The sequence below is a fragment of the Doryrhamphus excisus genome, linkage group LG22, assembly GCF_037039965.1.
Source record: "Doryrhamphus excisus strain RoL-2023G ecotype Guam linkage group LG22, RoL_Dexc_Guam_v1.1, whole genome shotgun sequence".
NCBI lineage: Eukaryota > Metazoa > Chordata > Actinopteri > Syngnathiformes > Syngnathidae > Doryrhamphus > Doryrhamphus excisus.
In genome coordinates, this window is record NC_136378.1 from 1,631,441 (window position 1) to 1,649,879 (window position 18,439).

Below are 18,439 nucleotides of genomic sequence, written 5' to 3' on the forward strand. Positions count from 1 at the left end.
GCGTGTAGATTGACCTCGGAGTGTATGTACAAAAATAGTATAAAACCATATATATGAGGATAGTATAACTAATATAGAAATATGTGATTTGACATACTTCCTGTATAGTTTTGCTTTGGTTTCGTTGTTGACCAGACAATTCTGTGTCAATAGTATAGTAGAATTTCTGTTCTGGAACTCGGTTGTTAAGTTGGAAGTTCCCTAAAACACTTAGACCAGGGGTCTCAAACACGCATCCCGCGGGCCAAATATGGCCCGCAGGACACTAGTTTGAGGCCCCCGCCTTGATATGAAAGTTTAATGTTTGATATGGATGCTGTATGGTATCATGTACCCAGAAAAAATTATTACGTTTGATTAATGTTCATGTTAAAGGTTAAATAACTGTTAATAGTTATCCTCCCTGTCCGTGTGGAAGTGGTAAGTTTTTGGCTATTTAAGTTTAAAGGAAATAACTTGAAGGCTACCGTTTAGGTCGCTAGCTCTCTAGTTTGCGAGTTAGCATGTGTCTCAAGACCCTGCAGTTGCGCAATATGTTGTAAATAAAAAGAGTATAAATGTGACTATAGTCGTGTTTTGTCATGTCTACAGGGCTCTAATAATGCTTTGTACCCACCAACTATATGTGGTTTCTTAAGTTATTATTATTATTATATTTATTTATTTATTACTGATTGATTGATTTTCTTTATTCTTGATTTGTTTATATATTTTTCATCTTGTTTTGTGTAGAAAAATAAAAATTAAGATATTTGAGAACAGTGGATTTTTTTTATCAGAGCTTTTATTGTAGAAAATTGGAACCAAAGCAAAGTTTTTTAAATTTTTTTGTTTTTAATAAATGCTTTTTTTTTTTTGGAAAACCTGATGGCCCAGTCCCACCCAGACCCTAGCTCCAGTGGCCCCCAAGTAAATTGAGTTTGAGACCCCTGACTAAGACAAACAGTGACAGCCACTTTCCCGCCGACCTTCAATCAAATCGACCTTGCCTGAGTACAGCGTGTCGTAATGTGGCCAAATCTACGTGCTTGTTCATCTTTCAGCCTTAATTCTTATCCGGAGCACATTCACCAGCACCCCCTCTCTCACACAATGACACATCCTTAAAGCCACACATCTGACCTTGTCAGAGCGGGTTAACACAAAAGTGTTTGTCAAGCGCCAGTGTGTCATAAAACGTACTGTATCTGCAAGCCTATTGCAAAAGTTAACATGCCTCGCAGCAAATAAATGTCCGAGCACATTTAGCAGGCCGCCGGGACTTCTTTCCCCGACACGATCGTCTCACACCATGGTCTCGCACACAAGTGTCACTTTTCCCTGTGTAGAGCTTTTGGGAAAAGATGGAGAGAGTGAGTATCGGGTGGCGAGGTGGGCTGGCATAAAGGACATATGAGACCATTTTGAAAAAAAGGTTTATCTGACCTCTTCAACGCCTGAACAAAAACCCTTTTTCCACATTTTCCCTACATTGAACCTTCCACATTAATATGTTAAAAAGCATCTTTCCAACAAAATCTCTCTTCCTTGTCCTTATCACCAGCCAAAAAGGAGCTTGACGGCGGAGATGACAAGCATCTGCAAAAGAAGAAGGTCAAGGAGTTGAAGGTTATTGACTCCAAGTCCTCACAAAACCTTTGTAAGTAAAACATTTGGGTAACAAAAAATATACACAACTAATAAATGAAACTTCATATCCAACCTAAAACTTTTTCTTCATGCAGCTATTTTTCTCGGATCTTTCCGTATCCCGTACGAAGACATCAAGAGCGCGATTCTGGAAGTCAACGAGAAGATCCTCACAGAGTCCATGGTCCAGGTACATGGGTCACTGTTATTAGTTTTATGATTTGGTTCCACAAATATCATTTTGCTGTTTCTGTCATCTTTTTTTCTATCATGAATTAGTGTGTGTACATCAGGGGTCTCAAACACGCGGCCCGCGGGCCAAATGTGGCCCGCAGGACACTAGTTTGAGGCCCCCGCTTTGATATGAAAGTTTAATGTTATTGCGGCCCGCGCAAGTTTGATATGGATGCTGATATCTTACTTTTTATTTTTCTACACAAAATAAGATGAAAAATAAATAAACAAATCAATCATAAAGAAAATCAATCAATCAGTAATAAATAAATATAATAATAATAATAAAACAGCAAATAATAAAAACTTAAGAAACCACATATAGTTGGTGGGTAGACAAATGATTTTTTTCAGATTAAAATGAACAAAGCATTATTAGAGCCCTGTAGACATGACAAAACACGACTATAGTCACATTTATACTCTTTTTATTTACAACATATTGCGCAACTGCAGGGTCTTGAGACACATGCTAACTCGCAAACTAGAGAGCTAGCGACCTAAACGGTAGCCTTCAAGTTATTCCCTTTAAACTTAAATAGCCAAAAACTTACCACTTCCACACGGATAGGGAGGATAACTATTAACAGTTATTTAACCTTTAACATGAACATGAATCAAACGTAATCATTTTTTCTGGGTACATGATACCATACAGCATCCATATCAAACTTGCGCGGGCCGCACTAACATTAAACTTTCATATCAAGGCGGGGGCCTCAAACTAGTGTCCTGCGGGCCACATTTGGCCCATGGGCCGCATGTTTGAGACCCCTGCTTTACAGTGATGCCAATGCTCACTTCTTCCTCGCTTGCCATGTAGAACCTGATCAAACAGCTGCCCACACCAGAGCAGCTCGGTACCCTGGGTGAAATGAAGGAGGAATATGACGACATGGCTGAGGCGGAACAGTTTGGAGTTGTGGTAAGGAGGCAGACTATATGTGGGGGAGGGGGGGGGATTACACACACAGTCTTCATCAATGTCTTTCCCCAGATGTCCACTGTGAAACGTCTGCAGCCACGGCTTCAGGCCATCCTCTTCAAGCTCCAGTTTGAGGAGCAGTTGAACAACATCAAACCGGACGTGGTGTCTGTGACGGCGGCCTGCGAGGAGCTCAGGAAGAGCAGCTCCTTCTCCACGCTGCTGGAGATCATCCTCCTCATGGGCAATTACATGAACGCAGGCTCCCGCAATGGGAAGGCCTTCGGATTTTCCATATCGTACCTATGCAAGGTAAAGCAGAGCGCAACCCTTCTTAGAACTTTTCTATTTACCGCTGAAGCATCTTTGTTTTTATATATGCCTACTAAGTCAAATCAAATCAACTTTATTTGTAGAGCACTTTTCCTGCAAAGACCTGCAACACAAAGTGCGTTACAGAATTAAAAACAATTACCACAATTAAAAGGAAAAACAATTACTGAGAAAGCCCCCCCCCCGCCCTCACCCTCCATACTAGACACACACACACGCACAATCACACACAGTAGGGAGACATGGCATGGCACTGAGGATCAAGGAAATGGCACCTTTGGGGACCAGCACCCGGGTCCCCCGACTCTGACAGACGGGCAGACCCCCACATTAAAGGGAGGAACCCCCAGGCGGCCGGGTCGAAGGGACCCAAGGATGGCACCCCCTCAGTAGACCCGACACAGCCCCCAGTGCGGAGGACCCCACCTGAGAAAATACTGGAGTTAAAAGCTAAAAACTAAAAGCATAAAAACATAAAAACATAAGAAAAGTTTAAAAATATTAGTTAAAAGCCTGATTAAAAAGGTGTCTTTAATCTTAATCTTTAATCTACTAATGAAAAGAAACATTTTTTTGTGTATTTTTCCAATTGCAAAAACAGATAGTTGCTTTAGTTCTCACTTGTAGACCAAAGCTTATTTATCGCATGTTGCGTACGTAGCTATTTCTAGATGTGTCGCTTTTCAATCGATCGCTTTATCAATGCGACACTTTCCCATTATCCATCCAATCAGCTACGTGACACCAAATCAGCTGACCAGAAGCAGACCCTGCTCCACTTTCTCGCCGACGTGTGCCTGGAGCAGCACCCTGATGTCATGACCTTTACCGACGAGCTGATCCACGTGGAGAAGGCCAGCAGAGGTACACCGGAGTATTAATAATAATACTAAATAATAAGAAATAATTGTTAAACACGTGTCCTTATACCGTTTACAGTTTCTGCAGAGACACTTCAGAAGAATCTAGAACTGATGGGTCGTCAGATCAAGAACCTGGAGAAAGACATTGAAACCTTCCCTCCTGCACAAAGCGACAAGGACCTGTTTGTGGATAAGATGTCCATATCCTCTTTACGCAGTTTGAATATTTGAGTCATAAAATGTGTCATACAAATATGAACATACTTTTTCCTTAACGTCATGGCTTCACGTTTTTGTAGCCACTGCTCGTGAACAGCATGAGAAGTTGGATCTGATGCATAAGAACATGGAGAAGCAGTATAACGACCTGGGGGATTATTTTGTCTTCAACCCCAGAAAACTTGCAGTGGAGGAATTCTTTGGAGACCTCAACACCTTTAAGAACATGTTCCAGGTGTGTTTGTCTTGCTAAAGTTCTAATGACGCTTTACCTTCAACAAACTTCAGAGAAAAGGGCTGAACCAGCAGGCCTCACTTTGCACCTGTTTCTATTGACATAATATTGAAAGAGCGTGACTCACGTATTGTCTGTTTATGCATCAACTGGGACTGGAAGGATTCTTACAGGAGGCGACTTTGTTTCGCCAGCTATTGTGATTGAATGAATAGACTGGAATATAGGCTGTTATTGTCTTTGCACTGTTCCCCTCCGCGGCAGTGCACTTTATACAAATAAACACATACCTATACTTAAAATAAACATCTTAAAGCAGGGGTCTCAAACATGTGGCCCGCAGGACACTAGTTTGAGGCCCCCGCCTTGATATGAAAGTTTAATGTTACAAGTTTGATATGGATGCTGTATGGTATCATGTACCCAGAAATAAATATCACGTTTGATTCATGTTCATGTTAAAGGTTAAATAACTGTTAATAGTTATCCTCCCTATCCGTGTGGAAGTGGTAAGTTTTTGGCTATTTAAGTTTAAAGGAAATAACTTGAAGGCTACCGTTTAGGTCGCTAGCTCTCTAGTTTTCGAGTTAGCATGTGTCTCAAGACCCTGCAGTTGCGCAATATGTTGTAAATAAAAAAAGTATTAATGTGACTATAGTCGTGTTTTGTCATGTCTACAGGGCTCTAATAATGCTTTGTTCATTTTAATCTGAAAAAAAGAATTTGTCTACCCACCAACTATATGTGGTTTCTTAAGTTTTTATTATTTACCGTTTTATTATTATTATTATATTTATTTATTTATTACTGATTGATTGATTTTCTTTATTCTTGATTTGTTTATTTATTTTTCATCTTATTTTGTGTAGAAAAATAAAAAGTAAGATTTTTGAGAACAGAGGAATGTTTTATCAGAGCTTTTCAGAGTTTTTTAATTTTTTTTGTTTTTAGTAAATGCGTTTTTTTTTGGGTTTTTTTTGGGAAAACCTGAGCTCCAGTGGCCCCCAAGTAAATTGAGTTTGAGACCCCTGTCTTAAAGGAAAGGATGTCCTGCTATTGAAGTGTTGTTTCATCAAAATACATCCTCATCTTAAGTGTTGTTTTAAAACTAATGTCACTCCTATAATTCAACTTATTCTGTGTCCAATGTCTGTGCTCATTGTCCTCTTTTGTCCAACAGCAAGCGGTGAAGGATAACCAGAAGAGGAAGGAGGCAGAGGAAAAGATCAAAAGGGCCAAACTAGCCAGGGAAAAGGCCGAGAGGGAAAAAGAGGAGAAACTGAAAAGGAACCAACTCCTGGACATCAACACAGGTCACTTTTTTGGTCTTCATTGTGTGATTTTTCTGTGGAGAAAGCCTCTTTTTATTTGGGTGTTTCCCTCATACTCCAGTTGGGGGCAGTCAGAGTCCACACTTCAGTCAGTGGAGCATCTGTGTGTGTGTGTGTGTGTGTGTGTGTGTGTGTGTGTGTGTGTGTGTGTGTGTGTGTGTGTGTGTGTGTGTGTGTGTGTGTGTGTGTGTGTGTGTGTGTGTGAGACAGACAAGCCTGTCAGCATTTAAAGACCAGAGTTAATCTAATGTTGATGACTTCCTTTTAAAAAGTCACAATGAATCTTTTCAGGAAAACAACCCAGACAGGACACATGATGAAGAAATTGTTTATTTAATCTCTGGCCGCCTCTTCTGCTAAATAGGAGGTCGGCTTCCATATAAAGAATAAATTCTTTACGGCCAAAAATGTACTTTTTAAAAGCGTGTTGCCTCACAAAGTATCCTCCAGTCCTACTTGGCAGACATAATCATGCACAGATACTTCCCTGCCTGTCCAAGAGTGTGACCTAGTTTCAGAACATTCCTTCATTCTGTGGCTCCACTTCAGCATCTCCTAGGATTCCTCAATCCAAAATTGAGCACAGAGCAAGCACACTATGAAAGTTTGTGTGTGTTTTGTATCGTTCTTAAACAGTATCTTCCTCCTAAGTACCAGCTGGCTTCTATTCCCTTGCATGCTTTTGCTCCGTCATTTTTTTCCTCCTCTGCCTTTCATTTAAAGACTTTTAAAGGTGCCGTAAGAGACTTGTTGTTGAAAGTATTCGCATTTGACACCGAGCCTCTAGAGAATGGGTCTCAAACTCAATTTACCTGGGGGGCCACTGGAGCTAGGGTCTGGGCGAGGCTGGGCCGCATCAGGTTTTCCAAAAAAAAAAAACAAAAACACATTTATTAAAAACAGAAAAATGAATAAACTTTGCTTTGGTTCCGATTTTCTACAAGAAAAACCCTGATAAAACATTCCACTGTTCTCAAATATCTTCATTTTTAATTTTCTACACAAAATAAGATCAAGAATAATAATAATCAATCAGTAATAAATAAATATAATAATAATAATAAAAACTTAAGAAACCACATATAGTTGGTGGGTAGACAAATGATTTTTTTCAGATTAAAACTAACAAAGCATTATTAGAGCCCTGTAGACATGACAAAACACGACTATAGTCACATTTATACTCTTTTTATTTACAACATATTGCGCAACTGCAGGGTCTTGAGACACATGCTAACTCGCAAACTAGAGAGCTAGCGGCCTAAACGGTAGCCTTCAAGTTATTTCCTTTAAACTTAAATAGCCAAAAACTTACCACTTCCACACGCATAGGGAGGATAACTATTAAGTTATTTAACCTTTAACATGAACATGAATCAAACGTAATAATTTTTCCTGGGTACATGATACCATACAGCATCCATATCAAACTTGCGCGGGCAGCACTAACATTAAACTTTCATATCAAGGCGGGGGCCTCAAACTAGTGTCCTGCGAGCCACATTTGGCCCGCGGGCCGCATGTTTCCGACCCCTGCTCTAGAGGCATGTTTTGGTAGGATATGTTTGTGTGTGAAGGTTAGCGTCATTTACATACAGGTGTCATATTTGATTTCCCGGGGTTATTCAAAACCCCCTATTTAAATCCAGCCACACACCTGGTCTTTGTACTGTATTTGTTTATGCTGCCATACTCTTAAGGATACACAATGGCCGCTTTCAGCAGCGACACTTCTTCTTCTCCTCTTTCCCTTCCATTCCCGTTGCTCACCAACCACTTATCTCATGAACTCACTCAATGTTCTCATTTCACACACTATCTCTGTTTGCATTGTTGATTAAACGGGCCAAGGTCATTTGGGGTTGTTGGTTTTCCCAGTACAGTGCCAGTCAGACCACAGCCAAGGTCAAATAGTATGATATTTTTGTGTGTAGATGAATATGCACACATTAAACATGATATAAAAATACAGTTTTAAGGTGTGAGCATTATCATACCAGAGTGAGACCACTTTCTCTCATCTCTGACTCCCAGGGATGTTCCCAATTCCTGCAGCTAGGTGTCAGTAGAATCAATGGAAGATGCTCTATAGAGTTCCATGGAAAAAGGAGGCGGTGCATGTCTGGCTCCCACACCCACTCTGATGCCGGTATGGGAACCTCCACTAGGAGTGCTCACGCTCCATACAAGATTTGTGCTCAGGCTCGGGGTGGGGGAGGGTAAGGGTAAGGAGGAAGCAGATGCAGCAGGGTAGCAGATGCTCCCTTGGGGCGTAGCCTGTTGTTGTTGTCTCCTAATGTGGGTAACGGGGTGAGGGGAAGTGAGGAGGAGGGTGAGTCAGTAAATGCGGATGGAGAGTCGAGACAATCACAGCACAAATTTCCTTTTATATGATGTGAATGTCCACTAGGTGTGCTATTGCTCCATGCAGGAGGCTGCCCTGACATTGTGTGTGTGTGTGTGTGTGTGTGTGTGTGTGTGTCTGCTAGCCCGATTGTGTTAGTGTGAAGAGATCAGATCCAGAGAGGCATCTTTAAGAGCTCTCGTCATCTAATGCTATTACACAAATGAATCTGTCTTAATGTTCTTAGTGGCTTCAAGCACGACCTTGCAGTTTGTATCGCCGGTGCACGTGCAACATGTGATAAGCTCAGATTTGACTTTGGACATCACTTAACATCATGATGGAGCATAATTGGCTCTATTGTGCACCCATTCCATTCCCTGAAATGATGTCTTTGTCAAACATGGGCCAATCACAGCCAAAATAAACAACTATATTTACCCCGCTGTTTGATGTCCTGGCTTGTGGTTGCTGTCTTGTTTGCTTGCACTTGTGGTTCAAAGCAACCATGTGATTGGTGGAAGCGGAACTGTGTCAAATACGCTTCCCTCATAGGAACACAAACATAGCCTGCATCAGCCGACTGTAGTTCCCGGACATCGACATTGAGGGGTGTATGTGAGCCGTGGAAGGGAAACGTGTGAAGGGAGAAAAAAAAAAAAAAAAGCACACGCCATCTGCTGCATGGCTTATTGCAGGATTAAATGCTGTGTGTTTGTGTGTGTGTGTGTGTGTGTGTGCGTCTGAGGGGGTTGGAGTGGGTGACAACATAAACCTTTAACCCCACTGCCTCCTTTTTCATACCCTTCTCTTCCTATTCAGAAATAATCAAACACAGCTGCTGGACTGCTGAGCTGTGCCACTGAATCCTGAAATCAAACAGTACAATAATAAATTACACAGATTACTTCCCTAGTAATCATTTACTGTAAACAAGTCATCAATTTCATAGGTTTGCATAACAAAGGCTCATATTTTGAAGTTTGTGTTACCTAACAAAAACCCAACAAAATACAATATTAAGCCTCCGGCGGTCACCGCAGCTCAACTAGGTCAGACCTATCTGGGTTAATGTGGCAAATCTTCCAACATGGCCGCCTGGCTGATAGAAACCCGCCCCCGTCCACGTGTTTCTACTCTACTTCATTTCCACTAAACGTTACAGCAGATCCCCCCCTCCTAATTGGAATGTGTTTCATGTGTTGATAAACGTTGCTAAGTATATAAAAGTATAATATAATCATCTTCAAACAGCTAAAATAATGCATAAGGCTAAAAACAACCAATTAGCTAAAAATGTCATACAGTACTTCTCTACAAGAGAGGAGAAATATGATCTCAGGGAAGAACAAATTAAAACAAATTTTAACAAATTAAAATTAAAATTAAAAAAATGCTAAAATTAAAATTAAAAAATGCTAAAATTAAAATAAAAAAATGCTAAAATGAAAAAAAGTTGCTAAAATTAAAATTTAAAAAAACCCTTAAACTATATTAGGAAAGCAGGAAGTGAACAAATGTAACAGTTACTGATTGTAAAAGTACCAGATGGAGGGGTAGGATTTAATAAGCTTTGCTTCTTCCTACTCCTTTTTGGACATGTGGAACTGGGAACTGATTATGTGATGCACTCAATTGTAATCTGATGCATGTTCAAATGAAATTAAAACCATTACCATTACCATTACCATTACCATTACCATTACCATTACCATAATAATGATGTGATGTGTTGATGCGCTTCCAGAGGGTGATGAGACTGGCATCATGGACGGCCTCTTGGAGGCGCTGCAGTCTGGCGCTGCTTTCAGGAGAAAGAGAGGACCACGGCAAGCAGGTACACTTTTTTTTTTTTTTTAAACTGACTTTCATATCTTTCTGTGCGACGTTTTCCTTCCGTAAAAGCACTCTTACTTTTTGTCACCTTGTCACCGTCAATTCAGAACAGATGTGTTCCTTTCACCTTGGGGTTTTTATGTGTTCTTTTATGGTGGCGGTGGAGGAAAGCCACTCCACTAATGACATGCAGGGCGTGGGTGGAAGTTACAAGCAGAAACCTTAAAGGTTAAAACTTAGTTATTTCAGAAATGTCATGCATTGTGAGCCGTCATAACATAACATACAGTGAAGAAAATAAGTATTTGAACACCCTGCTATTTTGCTATTTCTCCCACTTAGAAATCATGGAGGGGTCTGAAATTTTCATCGTAGGTGCATGTCCACTGTGAGAGAGATAAACTAAAAAGAAAAATCCAGAAATCACAATGCATGATTTTTTAACAATTTATTTGTGTGATACAGCTGCAAATAAGTATTTGAACACCTGTGTATCATCTAGAATTCTGACCCTGAAAGACCTGTTAGTCTGCCCATTAGAAGTCCACCTGCACTCCATGTATCATCCTGAATCAGATGCACCTGTTTGAGGTCGTTAGCTGCATAAAGACACCTGTCCACCCCATACAATCAGTAAGACTTTAACTTGTAACATGGCGAAGACCAAAGAGCTGTCCAAAGACACCAGAGACAAAATTGTACACCTCCACAAGGCTGGAAAGGGCTACGGAGCAATTACCAAGCAGCTTGGTGAAAAAAGGTCCACTGTTGGAGCTATCATTAGAAAATGGAAGAAGCTAAACATGACGGTCAATCTCAATCGGAGTGGAGCCCCATGCAAGATATCACCTCGTGGGGTCTCAATGATTCTAAGAAAGGTGAGGAATCAGCCCAGAACTACACGACAGGACTTGGTCAATGACCTGAAAAGAGCTGGGACCACCGTTTCCAAGGTTACTGTAGGTAATACACTAAGACGTCATGATGTGAAATCATGCATGGCACGAAAGGTTCCCCTGCTTAAACCAGCACATGTCAAGGCCCGTCTTAAGTTTGCATATGACCATTTGGATGATACAGAGGAGTCATGGGAGAAAGTTTTATGGTCAGATGAGACCAAAATAGAACTTTTTGGTCATAATTCCAATAAGCGTGTTTGGAGGAAGAAGAATGAAGAGTACAATCCGAAGAACACCATCCCTACTGTGAAGCATGGGGGTGGTAGCATCATGCTTTGGGGGTGTTTTTCTGCACATGGGACAGGACGAGTGCACTGCATTAAAGAGAGGATGACTGGGGCCGTGTATTGTGAGATTTTGGGGAACAACCTCCTTCCCTCTGTCAGAGCATTGAAGATGGGTCGTGGCTGGGTCTTCCAACACGACAACGACCCGAAGCACACAGCCAGGAAAACCAAGGAGTGGCTCCGTAAGAAGCATATCAAGGTTCTAGCATGGCCCAGCCAGTCTCCAGACCTGAACCCAATCGAAAATCTTTGGAGGGAGCTCAAACTCCGTGTTTCTCAGCGACAGCCCAGAAACCTGACTGATCTAGAGAAGATCTGTGTGGAGGAGTGGGCCAAGATCCCTCCTGCAGTGTGTGCAAACCTGGTGAAAAACTACAGGAAACGTTTGACCTCTGTAATAGCAAACAAAGGCTACTGTACCAAATATTAACATTCATTTTCTCAGGTGTTCAAATACTTATTTGCAGCTGTATCACACAAATAAATTGTTAAAAAATCATGCATTGTGATTTCTGGATTTTTCTTTTTAGTTTATCTCTCTCACAGTGGACATGCACCTACGATGAAAATTTCAGACCCCTCCATGATTTCTAAGTGGGAGAAATAGCAAAATAGCAGGGTGTTCAAATACTTATTTTCTTCACTGTAACTTTGACTAAGTCACATTTCTAAGCACTTTGCCAGTGTTCAGTGTTGACAGCCCGTGTGTGTGTGTGTGTGTGTGTGTGTGTGTATTCACACATCGGGGTAAGTGTGCAACCCTATCCCAGCGCCATGAATAGAAGCCAGATGTGAAGCAGTGCTTCAGAGTCAAATAGCTCGGGGTTAGGAGGGTACTCTGCATTCTTTGTGCCTCCTTGTTTTCTGTGTTCTTTGCTTCACTTTATGCTCCATGTTTCCACTTGAGATAAGAAACAATTTTACGGGATACCCCTGAGTCTGACTGAAGCGCTAGATGTCCAAAAATGGAGGGAGGAGAGTAAGTGGCAATTAGGAGCAATGTTTGGAGAGAGAGAATGGGGCCCCACTTGGAGGTTTAGCCAACCCCCCCCATAATACTGTCTTGCTCCCTCACACTCCTAACAGGAAATAGCAGAACATGAGAGAGAGAGTGTGTGCGTAGCAGAGAAGGAAAATATGTCTGTGGAGATCACATTTCTTCTTGGCTCCTCCCTTTCGCCTGGCTTTGACCGTAAAGTCATTTTAACCAGCGGTCAGTATTTTCCAAGCACGCCGTGTTACGCGTCAGCTTTGTCCAGAGTTTGTAACGTCTACTTTACTTCACAACAACTGACAAGTACACATCATCTTTTCAGACGGCGTGGGATGGGCCGTTCAACCATAAAGAGCATGCTCGCGCTTTGGTTTTGGGAATGTGTATGTGCGTCAAAGTGCATAATTTAGCAAAGCAAAAAGAGGAGGCTCCCGAAGTATTCCATTGATGCGTATGGGACACCACTGGAGACACCACTGGAGCCACAGGCTTCCTCCCATCAGCAGGCGTATGCATGGGGATAAGATTTAGTAGATATGTTATTGTGTACCCATAAAAACCTTGTCACCTTATCTAATTTTCCATACACCGTACATGTAAACAAAGGTATAAAATATAACGCATTATCCATTCCATAAAATAATACATGATGTTGGTACTTCTTTTGCAGTTCCACCAGTTTCAACAAATCTCTAAAGGCTTTACTAGCTTGTACTTGGGTGTGGTAGGTTTACTCTCTTCAGAGGAGCTTATATGAGATCAGGCACTGGATGTTGAACACGAGGGTCTGGATCCCAGGGCTAAAATATCACTGTTTCACCGTGACGGTAATGTCATTACAGCTGAAAAATGCGTCTTTATCGAAAATCAGGCCAAAAATGGTGGAGGTGGAACATATGTATTTAAAATAAATAAAAAAATAAAATGCAGTTCTTGCAGCACCCCTAAGTCACAACACCATCATAGATATTTTCTTAGTCAAAATAAAATGCAAATTAGTAAGTGGCTGAAGAAGATAACATCAATAATATAATAATAATCATTATTAATATCATTTGATTTCATAATGTTGCATGTTCTTACCATGCATGCATGGGTTTTCTCCGGGTACTCCGGTTTCCTCCCACATTCCAAAAACATGCTAGGTTAATTAGCGACTCCAAATTGTCCATAGGTATGAATGTGAGTGTGAATGGTTGTTTGTCTATATGTGCCCTGTGATTGGCTGGCCACCAGTCCAGTGTGGACCCCGCCTCTCGCCCGAAGTCAGCTGGGATAGGCTCCAGCAACCCCCGCGACCCTCGTGAGGATAAGCGGTAGAAATTGAATGAATGAATGAATGAATGAGGTCTCCTCCTATTTTGTGTGGAAGTGGTAACTTTTTGGCTCCTTATTTTGTCTTTCCCCACCCTCGACCATCTCTGTGTGGAGTTTGCATGTTCTCCCCGTGCATGCGTGGGTTTTCTCCGGGTATTCCGGTTTCCTCCCACATTCCAAAAACATGCTAGGTTAATTAGCGACTCCAAATTGTCCATAGGTATGAATGTGAGTGTGAATGGTTGTTTGTCTATATGTGCCCTGTGATTGGCTGGCCACCAGTCCAGTGTGGACCCCGCCTCTCGCCCGAAGTCAGCTGGGATAGGCTCCAGCAACCCCCGCGACCCTCGTGAGGATAAGCGGTAGAAATTGAATGAATGAATGAATGAGGTCTCCTCCTATTTTGTGTGGAAGTGGTAACTTTTTGGCTTCTTATTTTGTCTTTCCCCACCCTCGGCCATCTCTGTGTGGAGTTTGCATGTTCTGGGTGGGTTTTTTTCCGGGTACTCCGGTTTCCTCCCACATTCCAAAAAAAACATGCTAGGTTAATTAGCGACTCCAAATTGTCCATAGGTATGAATGTGAGTGTGAATGGTTGTTTGTCTATATGTGCCCTGTGATTGGCTGGCCACCAGTCCAGGGTGTACCCCGCCTCTTGCCAGAAAACAGCTGGGATAGGCTCCAACACCTCCCACGACCCTTGTGAGGATAAGCGGTAGAAATTGAATGAATGAATGAATGAGGTCTCCTCCTATTTTGTGTGGAAGTGGTAACTTTTTGGCTTCTTATTTTGTCTTTCCCCACCCTCGGCCATCTCTGTGTGGAGTTTGCATGTTCTCCCTGTGCATGCGTGGGTTTTCTCCGGGTACTCCGGTTTCCTCCCACATTCCAAAAACATGCTAGGTTAATTAGCCACTCCAAATTGTCCATAGGTATGAATGTGAGTGTGAATGGTTGTTTGTCTATATGTGTCCTGTGATTGGCTGGCCACCAGTCCAGGGTGTACCCCGCCTCTCGCCCCAAGACAGCTGGGATAGGCTCCAGCACCCCCCGGGACCCTCGTGAGGATAAGCGGTAGAAAATGAATGAATGAATGTTGTAATTGTGCAGGTCACAACTTGTCCACAAGAGAGTTTTTGAGTCGTTGGATTATATATTTGCTGAGTTTTTATTATTTTTCTTCCTTAGTTGAAACTTAAATTGCAGTCAAAATTAAAGCCTACAAATGATCTAAATACATTTAGATATGTGCTTCAAGTGGTGATAACCCCTCTGAGGAACTGGTTGTATCTTTGTAAACAAAGCCTAAATAGCGCTATTGTTCATCTTTATGGTCTTTGTGACGTCAGAAGTGTGTCCCCCTTTCCTTTTTATAGTTGACAAATGTCGGCCAAACAATCTTAAAGGACTTAAGCGCCGGCCCGTTGACGGTGATGTCACGCCCATTGTGTCACGCCGCTGACTGAGTGGGAAGCCACGAGGCCACGGCAGCTCTATAGCCGCCACCTTTGACCCGCACCTCGGCTCACTGTGGGTGTCTGTGCTGCTTGTATAGAGCGGGTGGGTGCCCTCAGCTGTCTGCCCCCCCCTCTCCCAGTCATACATGAGCAGACAAAACACGCAGCAGATGTCTGCGTGCCAACACAAAGACACACATGGTGTTTGCATACCAATACATCCTCATACAGGACATTGATTATTGATTGATTTTATTTGTTAGCATTTTGTGCTACTTCAAGGTCTGTTGTAAAGTACAAACTTGGCACCGTGGTAGTTAACACAAATATACAACCGCTTTGCATGTGGAGGAATGTGTCTAATCGCTCGCCACGGACCCATCTGCTCGGTCGCGACCCTCGTCCAATCACCACGGCGACCAGTTGACAGAGCACCAATCACAACAAAGCAGCACAGATGAAGAGGATGGCAACAATGGAGGCACACGCTGGCTCCGCACACACCGTCTGCTCCTATAGAACCCCCCCCCCGCCCCCCTGTGCTCCTACAGATGCCAACACAGACATGGGAGCAATAGAACCCAGCGGGGGAGGGGGAGCACCCACACTTTAATGTTAACGTTTAAGCTCAGCACATCACACATTGTAATTAGCATTGTTGGATGACGTCACTCTAGCGTCCTTACAATACACAGTGTAGCCAGAAGAGGGCGCTACACGTCTCAGCTTGGCTGGAGCTACAGGGCGGCCTACCTTAACATGTTCCTTCAGGCTCCTGCTTTGTTGTACCTGGCCAATCAGTGCTTTTTTATGTAGGGTGCAACACCCCAATCTTAGTGTGTGTTCCCTAGCTCCCTAGTTCCCTTGTCCCCTTCCAGTCAAGCATTCTTTGCCTCTCCAGGCAGTCTGCTAGCATGCTAGTATAATGGCTTGCAGATGATGCCTCGCCTCCACCCCTTTGTACCTTCTTGAGCTCCCCCTCAGCGTTCAGATGTACTGGTTCAACACCGTACGTGGTCCTGTGTCCCATCCCTGTGTTCCCGTGTCCCATCCACACATCCATGTGTTCCATTCACACCTCCCGTGGTCCTGTGTCCCATCCACCCATCCATGTGTTCCCGTGTCCCATCCACACATCCATGTGTTCCATTCACACCTCCCGTGGTCCTGTGTCCCATCCACCCATCCATGTGTTCCCGTGTCCCATCCACACATCCATGTGTTCCATTCACACATCCCGTGGTCCTGTGTCCCATCCCTGTGTTCCTGTGTCCCATCCACCCATCCATGTGTTCCCGTGCCCCCCCCATCCCTGTGTTCCTGTGTTCCTGTGTTCCTGTGTCCCATCCACGTGTTTGTGTTCCACCATCTTTCATGTGTGAGAGTAAGAGATCCAAAGAGTGATGTGCAGCCTTTGAAGAGCTGGATTTATTCATTCATTCATGGTGGAATGAAGTCTGCACAGAGCATGTGCGCATGAAGCCCCGCCCCCACTGACACAGAAAGCAGCTCTATTTTGGCTCGTTGGTTAGATTCCTATTTGTGTAAATAGATCATATCTCACCATAACTGTGACTGGTGCATATTTACAAATGTATTTTTGACATCTTAAATCCTTCCTCTTTTTCTGCCCCCCCCCCCAGGCTCGATAGTGTCCTTGTCACAGCTTATTCTGGAGGCTTGATGGGTAACCTGTGTTGTCTTTGAACCCCCCCCCCCCCCCCTTCCTGAGAACCATGCCTTGTGTGGGTTTGTGCGGCCATGGTTGATTTGCATGCGTGCTTTGCATCCCTGCTACACGAGCGCCCGACATTAAAGAAACGTAAACACTCCACACTCAATCTCCCCCTGACCTATTTCATTCAAAATGGCTGCCGCTGCGGCACAGCAGCCCGCAGGCTGAGCGGGAGAGCAGGTAGCGGAGAAGATGACGGCTGACGCTTCATCGTGCACATCTCTCACCTCACCGTCTGCCCTCGGGAGGCTTAAACGCCGTCATCCACGATCACGCCGCACGGCTTCCTGGTGTTTTTACCTCAGCTAACTCCCACTGCCACGCTTGGCACTGATCCACTCGTACACTAGCGTGACACTAAGTTGTGCCGAACATGCAAACTCCACACAGAGATGGTCGAGGGTGGGGAAAGGCAAAATAAGAAGCCAAAAAGTTACCACTTCCACACAAAATAGGAGGAGAACTCATTCATTCATTCATTTTCTACCGCTTATCCTCACGAGGGTCGTGCTGGAGCCTATCCCAGCTGTCTTGGGGCGAGAGGCGGGGTACACCCTGGACTGGTGGCCAGCCAATCACAGGGCACATATAGACAAACAACCATTCACACTCACATTCATACCTATGGACAATTTGTGAGTCGCGAATTAACCTAGCATGTTTTTGAAATGTGGGAGGAAACCGGAGTACTCGGAGAAAACCCACGCATGCACGGTTAGAACATGCAAACTCCACACAGAAATGACCAAGGGTGGGGAAAGTCAAAATAAGAAGCCAAAGAGTTACCACTTCCACACAAAATAGGAGGAGAACTCATTAATTCATTCATTTTCTACCGCTTATCCTCACAAGGGTCGTGGGAGGTGTTGGAGCCTATCCCAGCTGTTTTCTGGCAAGAGGCGGGGTACACCCTGGACTGGTGGCCAGCCAATCACAGGACACATATAGACAAACAACCATTCACACTCACATTCATACCTATGGACAATTTGTGAGTCGCTAATTAACCTAGCATGTTTTTTTTGGAATGTGGGAGGAAACCGGAGTACCCGGAAAAAAAACCACCCAGAACATGCAAACTCCACACAGCGATTGCCGAGGGTGGAATTGAACCCTGGTCTCCTAGCTGTGAGGTCTGCGCGCTAACCACTCGACCGATATCCTGCATGTGTGTGTGTGTGTCTGTCGAATGTTTTGACGTGATGAAAGTACGTTGACGTTCCCGTTTGCCAAATGCCACCGTCTCACCTCGTTTGCCGCTCTTTTCCCCCCTCAGCCAATCACAGAAGAGCCGGCCACGCGGTGACCAACATCCTGGCCAAAGAACTCACGCAGGAAGATGCGCCTCCGCCGAGCAAGGTGCCCGTCAAGAAGGTGAAGCTGGAGGAGAAGGAGGAGGCCAAGAAGGACGCTTCGTTAGAGGAGCTGCTGGAAGCCCGATCCAATTAGGCACATTTGACCACATTTTTGGTCGTTTTTTTTGTTTTTTTTTTTTTAATGTGTAGTTTCCGACGCACTTGTCGTTGCTGGGGCCAATATCGATATGAAAATGAAAAGCGTCTTTGCCACTAATTATTACAGTGTTTTGTTACGTTTGCTTAATTCATGAATCAAATTGAGTCGCCTCGATTGTTGGCTTATTTCCCTAATTCTTACCAGGAATGCCGGGAACATCGTTTTTTTGTTCGCCACTCACAATTGTTGTTTGATATGTTTTCCACTGCACGTATGTAAATGCCGA

The 18,439-nt window shown here is 43.4% G+C and overlaps 1 protein-coding gene across 3 annotated transcripts in view; it reads left to right on the top strand.

Moving 5' to 3' along the window:
• Nucleotides 1-18,161, top strand: part of diaph1 (diaphanous related formin 1) — an 82,634-nt gene extending 64,473 nt beyond the window's left edge. For all 3 annotated transcript variants that reach the window (XM_058062953.2, XM_058062952.2, XM_058062954.2), the window contains 10 exons: nucleotides 1,544-1,639; nucleotides 1,725-1,819; nucleotides 2,687-2,788; nucleotides 2,861-3,100; nucleotides 3,856-3,985; nucleotides 4,061-4,184; nucleotides 4,273-4,438; nucleotides 5,619-5,751; nucleotides 9,861-9,950; nucleotides 17,975-18,161. In XM_058062953.2, coding sequence (XP_057918936.2) covers nucleotides 1,544-1,639; nucleotides 1,725-1,819; nucleotides 2,687-2,788; nucleotides 2,861-3,100; nucleotides 3,856-3,985; nucleotides 4,061-4,184; nucleotides 4,273-4,438; nucleotides 5,619-5,751; nucleotides 9,861-9,950; nucleotides 17,975-18,147 — 1,349 coding nt within the window. In that variant the 3' untranslated portion in view covers nucleotides 18,148-18,161. The remainder of the gene's footprint in view (nucleotides 1-1,543; nucleotides 1,640-1,724; nucleotides 1,820-2,686; nucleotides 2,789-2,860; nucleotides 3,101-3,855; nucleotides 3,986-4,060; nucleotides 4,185-4,272; nucleotides 4,439-5,618; nucleotides 5,752-9,860; nucleotides 9,951-17,974) is intronic.
• Nucleotides 18,162-18,439: the final 278 nt, after the last annotated feature.